This window comes from Haplochromis burtoni, unplaced genomic scaffold, assembly GCF_018398535.1.
Source record: "Haplochromis burtoni strain Fernald_Lab_line unplaced genomic scaffold, NCSU_Asbu1 Contig_1848, whole genome shotgun sequence".
NCBI classification, from domain to species: Eukaryota; Metazoa; Chordata; class Actinopteri; order Cichliformes; family Cichlidae; genus Haplochromis; species Haplochromis burtoni.
This window is the reverse complement of record NW_024584209.1, coordinates 1-13,459: the sequence shown is the minus strand read 5'-3', so window position 1 is coordinate 13,459 and position 13,459 is coordinate 1. Positions and strand designations below refer to the sequence as shown.

At 40.1% G+C, this 13,459-nt stretch overlaps 1 protein-coding gene across 1 annotated transcript; it reads right to left on the bottom strand.

Annotated features, from left to right (window-relative positions):
• Positions 1 to 5,122: 5,122 nt before the first annotated feature.
• LOC102302748 (calcium-binding mitochondrial carrier protein SCaMC-3-like) lies at positions 5,123 to 12,239 on the bottom strand. The gene is made up of 4 exons (XM_005952704.2): positions 11,789 to 12,239; positions 11,582 to 11,669; positions 6,908 to 7,019; positions 5,123 to 6,617 (listed from the first exon to the last, which is right to left on the bottom strand). The coding sequence occupies exons 1-4, from the start codon at positions 11,817 to 11,819 to the stop codon at positions 6,348 to 6,350; spliced, it is 501 nt and encodes a 166-aa protein (XP_005952766.2). The 5' UTR covers positions 11,820 to 12,239; the 3' UTR covers positions 5,123 to 6,347.
• Positions 12,240 to 13,459: the final 1,220 nt, after the last annotated feature.

Sequence of the window (13,459 nt, the reverse complement as noted above, 5' to 3'; positions counted from 1 at the left end):
GAATTGTATGGAAATAAATGATTGTTGATTGAGCATTTATACACCGAGTATTGTCCTTCCTTCAGCCCAAAGATTCAAAGAATTGGGAGATTTCAACAGCTGCTTTGTTGATTTTTGTCTCATTTTCACTTTGTTTCTCTTCTTTTCTCTCTCTCTGGTTTTCTTGTCATCTTTGTCTTATCTTTAAGGTTCTACACCCCAGTGTTGCTTTGTTTTGCTGTTCTGTTTTGTTTTATTGTTCATCTGACTCAGAGGAAACTCTGCTCACTACAACAGACTCTTCAAATCGCTTAGAAATAACTTCAAATGTTATTAATGTAGACATAGATACACTGGTGCTGCACTGAGCAGGTTGGTGATATGTCAGCACATTAACCACTTTAAACTAATATTAATAAACTGGCTGAAATTCATAGTGCTTTTCTTGCAAATTTAATGCATCTCAATTACACATTCACTGATATGTATAGGAAAACTGATAAGCACCAAAATGAACTTTCTCTGATAATTATAAAAATATTTTAGTGATTTATATGAATTTATGAATTATATGAATTTAATTTCTAACAGCAACATTTGAGCAAAAAAAGAAAGTTGTAGATTCTTGTTTTATTGCATAGTATAAAATTTGATGGTTAAAAAGGTAAAACAAAAAAAGCCTGTGATCCTTAACCTGCTGGGATAATAAGCTGGCCAAAGGAAGTGATAGAAGCCACTGACATCAAGACAAGGAAGCTCCTGACCATGCATGGAGGGTTTCACTCCAAGTCCAGCACCCTGAGGCTGGATGCTAAGTGGAAGTGTGAGCATCAGCACCATAATCCAGGATGAGACAACGAACATCCACGAATACATTAGGAAGATGGCCCCAATCAACCGGGTCCTCAGTGAATACCTCATGCAGCAGAAACCCAAGAAAGAGGAGAAAGAGGAAGAACCATCATGGAAGGACAGGCCCCAGCACGGTATGTACCACTGGCAGATAGCAGAGGTGGCTGACATCCAGAAAACCTACCAGTGGCTGGAGAAAGCTGAACTGAAAGACAGCACAGAGGCACTAATCATGGCCGCATAGGAACAAACTCTGAACACAAGATCCATAGAGGCTGGGGTCTATAACACCAGGCAAGACCCCAGGTGCAGGCTGTGTAAAGATGCCCCTGAGACAATCCAGCAAATAACAGCAGGGTGCAAGATGTTAGCAGGCAGGGCATACATTGAACGCCATAACCAAGTGGCCGGTATACAGTGGCATAGTATACAGAAACATCTGTGCCGAGTATGGCCTGGAAGTCCCGAGGTCAAAATGGGAGACGCCCTCAAGGGTGGTGGAGAATGACCGAGCTAAGATCCTGTGGGACTTCCAGATACAGACGGACAAAATGGTGATGGCTATTAGCTAAGCTAACATGTAAAAACTGAACTGGAACTAGTAACTTCATCACATCCAAGTCAACTTTGTTGTCATTATGATACTCAAGCATAAAGTATATGTGCCCTTCTCTCAGCTGTTATAAAATATATGTGACATATGTATAACTAGGGGTGGATTATTTAGCCCATAGCCTCAAAATTATATCCAGATCGTTCTATTAAAATATGATGCATGCAGCTTGCAGGCAGCAGCATTTATAAGTAACTAAATAAATCCTGTTCCGATGAGCTATTGTCATAATGACAGACTTTGTAGTGTGAAGTATGTACAACATATAACAGTATAACAATAGTGCAGGACAGTCTCATGTTGTGTCATCACTGCTTTGGCTGATGCTCAGCTGCCACACAGTACAAGCATAAGATATGTGCATACAAGAGCAATACAATCCTGACTACTGTTTACCTGAATGTCTCAATAAATACCACTTCCAGACAAATAAATGATAGTCATAAGTTACTGTATATTTAAAGTTTCAGCCCAAAATACCACACAGATCATTTTTTGTACTATTAATGTTAACCCCTAGTTTGGTCCTCTTTTTCTAAATCAAATTAGACTGTCTGCATCTCTGTCTTTCAGGAAGAGCCCTGTGATTGACGGAGAGGTATTTCTCTTAAACCCACCAGATTCAACTTACAGGAACAAAAATGAAACCAAACTCTAACTTTATCTTGGAGGACACAAGGTTACTGTGTGACTGTTTAACAAAGTCGATTTTAGAATTACTGTCTTAAAACATCAGTCACCCAAAAAATGATCGAGGCAACAACAGGTTATTTGCATCGCAGGTAAAATTGTCATTTTTTCCAGTGGAGTCTGGTGGCTTTGACTAAAAGTGTCTTCAGTTTCTTAACACAAGCAACGGTCCAACAGCAGCTTAAGCCTATCTATAGCAGGATGAATGGGATGTGCAGGAGGCTATGACACTCTGCAAAGCACACAGGCAGAAGTGAGCAGCAATGTGGTGTGAAATCTTTTATTGAACCAGAACCAGAATCCATAAAACAATGCTGGGAAAATACTGGGAGCTAGGAAACTAAGGTGAACACAGGAAACAATAAACAGGATGATAAATATATAATAAACTATAGAAGACGAGGGCTATAAACACACACAAGGTAATTAGGGAGATGGGAACACCAGGGAACTGCAACTAATTAGGAAAACTAGATAACAAACCCAAATGCAACATACATTAGATTAGATAGGATATTAAAAAATGAAACAGGAAGAACTTGTTAAGGGAACATCAGGAGCATAGAAGTAAGTGGAATAAATGCACAAAGCTGCAAGACACAAGGGCAAACTAAGGAAAAAATTCAGATAACCAGTAGTCAACAGAACTTAGAAGAGCCCCCCAAAAATGCCCAGAACCATAACAGTGAGTACATTATTACAATGCAATATTAAATATCAAGTAAAACTTCACCTTTTATAAGTGTGTATGCAGCGCTATGAGATTTAATAATATAAACTGAAACATGTTGTTGAAAAAGACTTCATCAATGTCACTTTTATTTCATGGGTCCAAACATTATATAAAAATCCCAAGTCTCGGGTAAGGGTTAATGGCCACTGACTTCTTCTCTCTAGGCCACTGCACTAGACAGGGTGAAATGTTAGCGCCGTCCTTATTTGCTCTCAGTATTGAACCGTTAGCGGAACTGATCAGATCCAACCCTCTCATACAAGGAATTAGAAATGAAACCAATACACAATATAAGCTGTCACTTTTCGCAGATGATATTTTGCTATTTTTAGAGAATCTGGTCACCTCTGTCACAGCCCTTCTGAGCAATCTTAAAGATTATGGTACAGTGTCAGGTTATAAAATAAATACAAACAAATCTGAGGCGTTAATTGTTAAGTCAAATTGTTGAATGTTGTCATTGTGGTTCTTAAATTTGTAAAGTCTTAGTTCAAGCAGTAGGATCAAAGCCATTCCTTTGATCCTGACCACCCACGCCAGCCAATTTTTCTGGGTTTTTGAATTTACCAAGGGTGTGTTATTCACCACCTTGTGTTGCTCACAGAGGATTTGGGCTAGAGAAAGGAGAGGAGCATTGCTCCACCACCTGGTTCTGACCAAGGCTTCCCTCGTTAGCGAGTTAAAGACCGGTTGAAGATGTTCTGTTATGTCTTGTGTTCTTCATGAGGAATAAGTCTCTAAACTAGCGGGGCATGTGGAAACACAGACGCAACATTAATGATTGTTGGGAACTGGCCCACACAGCTAGATCATCTTGTATCTTTTAGACACTCTAAACAGGGTTTCAGATACTTGGGGATAATTATTACTCCTAAAACCAATCAGTTACTTGCGTTCAATTATGATTGGTTATTCAAGGAGGGACTTGGACAGATGGAACCTACTCCCACTCACTCTTATGGGGAGGATTGAATGTATAAGGATGAATATTCTTCCATGCCTATTATTCCTATTTTAGAACCTACCCATTTTGATCCCACAGTCTGCATTCAAATTATTAGAAAGCATTACATCTAAATTTATCTGGCAGATTACACAACCAAGGGTCAGACTCAACCATGTCTCAAGCTGTTCCTGTAAATGGAAATGTTGAGTTCCTTCCATCATTGTCAGATCTGAGTTTTGAGAGGTGGGCGGAGAAAGGTTAAATTAAGATTTTAGAACTCCACTGAAAACCTTTCTTTCCAAAAGTAGTGTCAGTGATAAGCAGTGTTGGTCAAGTTACTTGAAAAAAGTAATCAGTAACTAATTACTGATTACTTTACCCCAAAAGTAATCCCTTTACTTTACTGATTACTTTTTCCAAAAGTAATTAGTTACTTAGTAACTTTTTAAAAACATGATTTGCAACCTTAATAGGTAATAAAGCGATAGATCTTTCAGCCCAATTCTACTTTTTCTGCATAATCCATCATACAAAATGTAATCAAATGGAAAGTCTCTTTTTAAAACTTGTTTTATTAGTTTTAATCTTTTAACTTTATGCATCAAGCAAAAATTAAATTATATGCAACATTCTCTGACTGGAAGAAATTTGTTTAACATTTAAACCTATTTTCTGCACATTCCAGCACATAAAATAAAATATTTTTTGTGTTTACACTCAGTCTTTCAAATAGATGCAAGTAAAACACAGCAGAAAATAAATAAAACCAAAGACTCAGCGGTCCTGTTGCTCTATTTTCACCTGTTTAGCAGGAGTGCAGCAGGCAGAGGTTTGCCCTGGTGCAGGTGTGCCGCAGCGGTCAGTGGAAGAATCTGTGAGTTTCTCTGTGAATTTCACATTCCCGTGGCAGCATACTCGGTGCTTGCTCTGAAGTTTAGGGGTTTTTTTCGCTGTAAAAATAAGTTTTCTTCCCACGCAGTGAACAGTGGACGCTAATGTTTTTGTCACTTTTTACGGAATCAAACTCAAAGTAAGGTCAGTACTTCCACGCGTTAAACGCTGCACGGTCATAAGCTCTCCCGCACTCTATATATTATCCATTGTTGATCTGCACACAGCTGTTGCAACGAACGTTGCACTCGCTTACGTCATTGTCATGAGACACTCTCGCAAAAAAATCACGGCTTTAGTAACGCAGTAACGCAGCGTGCTTACAGGAAAGTAACAGTAATCCAATTACTTTTTTGCAATAGTAATCCCTTACTTTACTCGCTACTTGAGAAAAGTAATCAGATTACAGTAACGCGTTACTTTTTCCAACTTTTTTCAATTTTTTTACTGCCCATCTCTGGTGATAAGTGTTGGAGAAATTGTGGGGTTTGGGGGGACCAGACGCATCTCTTTTGGGACTGTGTTTGCATACAACAGAGCTGGATAGATGTTAAGAACATTATGCAAAACATATTGTCAGTCAACTTCCCAATGGATACTCTGATCTTTTTTTTGGATATCTTTCCTGATGGTTTCTCCTATGAGCAGCGCTTTCTCCTAAATTTCCTCCTCATGACTGCAAGAAAAATGATAAAAATTTACTGGTTCAAGTCAGAAGCACCCACAGTTGCCCAGTGGCTTCTGAAAACGGTTTTGTTCATCTACGTTCTTTGATTTAGTGTTTCTGTTATTTAGTTTTGTATTTCTAGCTCCCCTAGTTATATTTAGTATTCCTGATGTGTAGTTCTCAGTTTTTTTATGGTGCCTTCCCTGTGTTCTTGTGTCTCGTTGTCTCACTTGTGTTTTCACGTCTGTTATTTTCTGGTTTCATCTGTGTGTGTATGTCAGTTTGTGTTCCCATTACTTCCATGTGGGTCATGTTCTGTTTTGCTTCACTTACTTTGAAGGTTCCTCGTCTCACGTGTTATGTTCAGCTTTGTGTCCTGTCTCGTTGTGTGATGTTAGCCCCAGCTGTGTTCTCCGTCTATTTAAGCCCTTTGTTTCTTCTGTCCTCCTGTGTGTTCTGTCTGTCTAGGTTATTTTGTACTCCTCAGTTTAGTTAGTTTTCCTTGTGTCCAGCAATAAAGCTGTTTTGGGGTTCACTTTTCGCCTCAGAGAGACTGTATTTGGGTCCTCCATTCCTGCCTGCCACACACAGCCAATGACAAAAGTGACCAATCTTGGTGTTCATATGGATCAGCCTGTTCAAAGAACACTCCTTTGCACCTTCGCTGTATCGTATTTTGGTCTTTTGAACTTCTAATGGATCATCTAGTGTTTTTTTCTCAATGTTTATTAATGTTTTTCTTCCTTCTTACCTGTTGGCATCTTTCTTTGTTTTAGTTTTGTGTGAACAACCACATGGAAGCATCTACTCAGAATGCACATAGTAGGGGAAGTAATTGCTGTAAAGCTGGAAGGTAATCTTGTTGCTGAAGAGGCTTCAAATGTTCAAAACTCATACTTTGGAAAAAAAACCTCTTCACAGAGGTGGAGTTTCACAATATGTGTCCGTTAAGGACTGGGTGTAGCAATAACAACAATCACTGGAAATTACACAGAGCATTAAGTCGACTAATGTCTCTGGCTCTTTTCAGGTCATTATATAGTAAACTAAATGTGTGTATCAGTGGCAGGACAGTGTGAATACCCACTTGCAGGAAGACCTTGAGACGGTCCAGTGGAGCAGTTCCTGTCCGGGAAACTGCCCCTGCCATGGCTCCAGCAACCAGCTGCCTCCATACCAAACCTGACTGCCGCTCCCGCTCTGAAAACTCATCAGGCACTGTCAGGTGTTCCCCGATGTCAAACATCTAAAACAACATTAGAAAGATAGAAACTGTGTTTGTGTTTGCTCGTTCTTCGCCACTGCATCTTGCCAACACATGCTAACTGTTACATAATCTACATCTATATGAGGTATGAATGAAAACAGTGTAGTTCACAGTTCAACTTGATTATGTTTTGCCAAATACTACCAAATATTTTCATCCTAATAACCCATTAGCATGAAAATATAAATACTGTCAGGATGTTAACATTTATTAATAATTTATAACATTTAAAAGTGAAAAACAAAACAAACAAAAAAAAACACTCCTACATGGGAGTGCTTCCAGTGGTGGACAATTTCCTCCATGTTGTGCAAAGGGTTGAACAGGAAGTGATCACGCCATTCATTCCAGTCAATAGTCATAGTCCCATCTCTGTCCATACTGGGAGAAAGAGAGAAGGTTAGGGCCGGTTAATGCTCACTGTTTCTCGCCCTCATTAACTGGATGACAAAGTGACATCACATCTTCTGACATTTGTATAACAGATGTATTCAGGAGCACAAGGGTCCCAAATGGCCATGGGCAAAATCACCATACGGGCAAGCATGCAGTGCTGTGAAAGAGTATTTGCCCCCTTTATGCCATCTCCCTTGATGCCGGGTTTAAAAAATAGCAGTTTTGATTTTGGTGAATAAGACGCTCTCATAACTCATTGAGTGATGCCACTGACCGGCCAATTGGTGCAGGGCGATATGGCCAAAAATATTTATCACGATATATATTTGAAAATTTGCGATAACGATATAACTGACGATATAATTGATGCGAGACAAAATACAACTCCACAACATTACTAGCGCAAAAAGACAACCTATCCATTTATTTTCACTTAAACAAGAAGCTGGTTTTTATGTACATTAAAGCTTTATAAAAATGTAACAGTGCAAATGCAAATTCCTTGCTGAAAGTTTAACCAAAAGGCATTTCCAGTAGAAATGGGCTGACATATCCTGAGCATAACCATGTATAATATCCACTGAAGTTAAAAAGAGGTGCTTTGCAACATTAAACTGCAGTGTGCAGTACGTATTTTTCGGACCATAAGGTGCACGGGATTATAAGGCACATTAAGCGAAACAAAGCAGTCAGATAAATCAAACTTTATTAAACTCATTCTTCTTGCTTCCTCCACTTCTGTACCATTGATTCATTAATGTGTATTTATCGGACAGCTGCTCTATTCCCATGTTGTTGCAGTATATTAATGACTAACCTCGTATTGTGGATGGATTATCTCAGTTGTTCTCCTGACTGAAGTTTGGTCCGTTTACAGCATCCTGCCATGCGATTGCATTTGTCTCTAACCATGAAGGAACCTTCACGTTAACTTTTATAAGTGGAAAAGTGTTAGTGTTCGTCCTCCAGCTTCACTGTTTATGTTATGCTAACATAGCTGTGTCGCTAGCGATCACGTAGCACATCATTATATACCAGCTAGCCCAACTTCAGTAACCCTACAAACGTCACTGCTGTTTAGTTTCCTGTCTTCATTTATGTTGGAAGTGATAGCAGAGCTGTATGTTTGATTTTTTTCAGAAATCTCTCAGTCAGAACATGCTATATCATGCTTAGGTAACTAGCGAAACTAGCGAGCTAACTTCCGCTAGCTTCCTGCTAACTTCTAACTCCGTTAAATGTAATAATTTTGTTTTCATGGATGCCTGGAAGTTAAACTTCATAGTTACACCTGGTAAAGCAGCAATGCTGATCGTTTTATTAAAGATGAAAGAATTTAGACAGTTTTTAACTCAGTGATGCTGCAGTGTTCGTTTGACCTGAAGCATACGGAGTTTAGGACCCAGATTACTCCCAGATTTAAGAGCATCTTAGTCCGACGGCCGCTTGCATGTTCTGCAAAAAAGTGCTTTGTCGTGTATCTGACGGACAAACACCAAACCAGTTCCACATCACTGAAGTTGCACCATTTTTACAAACCAATTCTGGTTCATCTGTTTCACTCAACAATCGGCCATGTGCGTATGAAAACAAAGGCACTGCGCATGCGCGTTTTACTCATATTCTATCGCGATATTTCATTTTCCTATCATTGCCTAACATTATACCGGTATTACCGTGAACGGTATAATATGGCCCAGCCCTAATTGGTGCCATGCATTTTAGTACCTCTTCAGATTGCTTTAGAACCCCTTCTGAGCATATACTATTTTAGTATCTGGTACCAAGTATTATTACAGTATCACCTAATGGAAAACCCTGAAAACGGTGGCAAACCGTGGCAAGTCGATCCGAGTAGGTACTAATGGAAAAGGGGTTTAAATTAAAGCTCCAGGCCCTTGGCTGCATCAATTCCAGGGTCCTGAAGTCCTGTGATGCCCAACCATCTGCCCCCTGCAGTATCTCTTCAACCTAAGTTTGTTGCTGTAAAAGGTGAAGACATTATACTATGGAAGACGTTATGTTTAGTACTGGTACCAAAGAAAGCCATTCCTTCTGGCCTTAATGACTTCAGACCAGATGCCTTGATGTCACATGTCATGAAGGTGCTAGAGAGTGGTTCTTGCCCATCATATCTTGCAGGTGAAACATCCCCTGACCCCTTTCAGTTTGCGTACCACCCTCTTGTGGAGGTGATTATCTACCTCTTTCAGCATGCTCACTCTTAACAGGATGGTACTGGTAGCATTTTTAAAACCATGTTTTTTTTTTTCCAGTGCCTTTAATACCATCAACCCACTTCTGCTAAATAATAAGCTGCTCAGGATGGACCTCACCACTTCTATTGTCTCCTGGATTGCTGACTATCTGTCAGAGAGCCCTTAATTTGTACCACTGTTTGATGTGGTGGTTAGTAATACTAGGGCACCACAGGGGACAGTCCTGTCTCCATTCCTGTCCACCTGTGCTACTACTGCACATTCACCCAGTGTATATACTATATATATATATAATGTTTTTCCTCTACACCCCCCCAATTTTTTTGCACATGTCGAGGAGCGTGTCAGGCTACATTTCACTGTGTGTTATACTTGTATAACTATGCATGTGACAAATAAAGAACCTTGAACCTTGAACCTCAAATTTCCATTACAAGACTGAAACATGCCACCTGCAGAAGTTCTCTTATGACACTGCAGTGGTTGGATGTATTAAGAAGAAAGAAGAAATCACCTCCTTCTGAATTTCAGCAACACAAATGACATGTTGGCTGACTTTCGGAGGAAAAAAAACACTGCAACTAGGCCCATCAACATGGCAAGTGAAGAGTTGGAAAACGGGGACGGCTACAGGTACTTCACCTGACTGGAGGAACCAACAGTGTACAAGACGCTGTACAAGATGAGGATGAGCAGACTTTACTTTCTAAGGATGCTCAGATCCAATAATGTGTGAGGCAAGTTGTTGGAGGTGCCATCTGTTTGACATCATTCCCTCTCACCTGTTTAAAACAAGTTTTCATGTAATTCGGCAATCAAGATTATAAATACTTGTTTCAAGACGGCCACGTCTCCTAGCCAGAGGCAGCTTCTCTGCCAATATCTGCGAATGGCAGATGGACTGGTTCCTATATGGTGGTTTTCTACTCTGAGCACTCAAAGCGTTCCAAAGCAATCCAAGGCTTGCCAAATTACACCTTCACTCCGGTGGTATAGGAGGCCAGTTGACCCTGATCAACCTGAGCCTTCCAGCTCAACACAGGCCTCTTTTTAATAGATTTTTCCCATGGCTTTCCACACTTTCAGATGACAATGTGAAAAACAGGCCAGCCTCAACAAGCCTCAGGTGAATCTGACTGGCAGCAGCCCAAGAGTGAAGCTCCCAAAGACCTGCTTCTCTCCAAAGCCGACAAAGTAGTAAAAAGAAACCAGCTCTTTCCCCCGCTTCCTCTGACGAAGCCTCCTAAGCAAAGGCAAAGTGCTCAAGCAGCACTGGAAAAACAACCTCATTTTGTTGACTCTGAAAATTATCCATAGCAGATTTTATCAGATGCATCATATATTAAAAGGGAGATGACACCGGGCAAAACTGTACCAAAAATACTTGCACAATATGTAAAATAAACAAACACATAGACAGAGGCAGAGGCACAGCCAAACACAGGTGCCATCTTGCAACCCAAGTCCATTAATATTATTTTCTTTTATTGTGCACTTCTTTTTCACTGTTAGTAATATTTTGATATTAACACTTCATCATCCTCTGATTACAGCAGTCAAGTAGCTGCTTTTCTAAATCCTTACTATTACGTGCACTTCTTGTGTCCTAAATCCCCTCACGTGCTAACCAGCTGTATGCCAGCCTTGTCCCTGGGCCCTTCTCCAGTTGGAAACTCACCTGAAAGTTCAGTTCTATCACTAACTGCTACTGATTGTTTAAGATGCGGCCTTCACAAATGTCACTGCCACAAAATCTTTGGCTTTGTAAACTCCCTTAATCTTTTAGTGCCTCAAAGCTAATCCTCCGACTTAGCCAGTTGAGTTTAAATCATTTATGTAGTTTTAACCTTTTTTATACTGGAAAGTAGGGTGACCACAAGGGAGATAGAATCAAACCCAGGCACCTGTAGACTTTTGGCATATGGATCACCTGCTCAACCAAGTCAGCTACAATGGCACATGGTGTAAAATCTGAGCAGGTGGAACTGACAGAAGGGAAGCTGAAGAAGAGCGGAGTGTACGAAGGGGTGAGTATGTATGGAGAAGATCGGATAGATATGGAGGAGCAAAGTTATGAAGCGCTTTGAAAGTGAGAAGCAGGATCTTGAAATTGACACGGAGGTGAACTGGGAGCCAATGGAGCTGTTTAAGAACAGGTGTTATATGTTCAGTGGATCTAGTTCTGGAAATAATACGAGCAGCTGTATTTTGAACCAACTACAGTTTATGGAGGGATTTATGAGGTAAACTATAGAGAAGACTTGACTTTAATAGATCACTGTGTAAAGAAATACAAACAAAATCAAATTTCCATTTCAGACATGGTACCTCTGCAGTATTTTGGAGGCCTGTTCCATGGTAACCTCCACTCCAAGCTTTTGTAGTGAGTGCTGGATCTCCCCCACATCAATTTGCCCTACCAAACACATCAGAGAGTACAAACAGCATTGGAAATTGGGGCCTGTAAAGATGATATTTATGGGCGGGGTAACTGACAGAACTGGTGTATTTACTGTGTGTTAAGCATGCACACACCGTCATTGTTGCGGTCCAGTCTGTGGAACATGAGCCAGAGTCTTTTCTCGTGAGTCTGGAGGTACTGAGAGAACTCCTGGAAATCCAGCAGACCATCATGGTTGGTGTCGCTCTCAAGGACTATCTGTAAGTCCAGAGAAAGAGAGAAAGCACAGAGTAAACAGGGAATTAAAGCCAAAAAAAGGCTTAAATTAGGATGTGTTCACAATGTAAATGACATGGGGCAAACGGTGGGATCAGGGAGTGTAAATAGTGAGGAGAAGAGAGTTGAAGTCAGCCAGTCCATTTCCATTGTCCTGTCTACCATGCTGGATTCACAACCACAGAGCACAGGGAGCCACGGTGAGTTTATTTCAAAACTTTGTTCAGTACATTAACAAAATCAATACACACACAGAAATTCCTCATTAGGAGCAGCAGCAAGAATCAGAGCGAATGACCATTTTAGCTAACGTAGCTAACCGTAAAAGTTTCAGTTTCAGTTTTCAGTTTTATTTGTCATATGCAAGTTAGCACAGGGTCAATATTGCAATGAAATGTGTTTGACGAGTAGCAGTCACTCAGCAGCATGGTACAGTAAAAGTGCTAGCTAACTAGCTATCCAAGAAATACACACTAATCAGTGTACTGCCCTGACATTAGTGCTGGTAACTAGCAAATTTCACTACTGGACTGAATCAGCAAAAATGATTTAAACACAAAAAAAGACAAAGAAAGAACAACATATTATTCTCAACTACAACAAGTAAAACAGTAAAATCTAGATTATTAAACCTTAAATCTCTCTTTTCTAAGTGCCTGTTAGCACATCAATTAATAATTGATTAACAAATCTTACAGAAACCTGGTTACAGCATGATGATTATGTTAGTTTAAATAAATCAGCACCCCCGAGTTATACTAAATGTCAGAATCTATAAACCACAGGCAAAGGGAGGATATGGTAGCAAGCTTTGCACCTCAGCTTTTTAATCACCCACAGACCCAGGGAGTTTCAATTCATTTGAAAGCCTGATGCTTAGCCTTGTCCACCCAAGAAAACTCAAAAATAGTTTTATTTGTTGATATCTATTGCCCACCATGCCTTACTCAAGGTTTCTGTATGATTTCTCACTCTCACGCTCAACACAAATAAAATAAGTATTGTGGGTGATTTTGACGTCAATGTAGATGCTAAAAATGGTGGCTGCGGCTCAGGTGGTACAGCAGATCAGCTACTGATGGGAAGGTTTGATTCCTGGCTCCCCAAGTCTGCATGTCAAATATCCTTGGGCAAGATATTAACCCGAAATTGCCCTCCGATGCGTTCATCGGAGTGTGAATGTGCATGAATGTTTATTAGTTGCACTTGAGTTTAGAAGTGCTCGTATAAGTGGGTGTGAATGGGTGAGTGAGGCTTGTTGTATACAGCGCTTTGAGTACTCCGGGAAAGTAGAAAAGCGCTGTATAAGAATCAGTCCATTTACCATTTAAAAATACTTAACAGGGCATTGTTATTATTTATTATTAGACTCAGTTAACTTCTTTCAAAATGTAGAAGAACCCACCCACTACTTTTCTCACACTCTAGATCTTGCTCTGACATATGGCCTAGAAACTGAACATTTCACAGTGTTTCCTGAAAACTTTCCTGAAAGCAAATTTAAAATGCTGCTCCTCACATACAAGGTC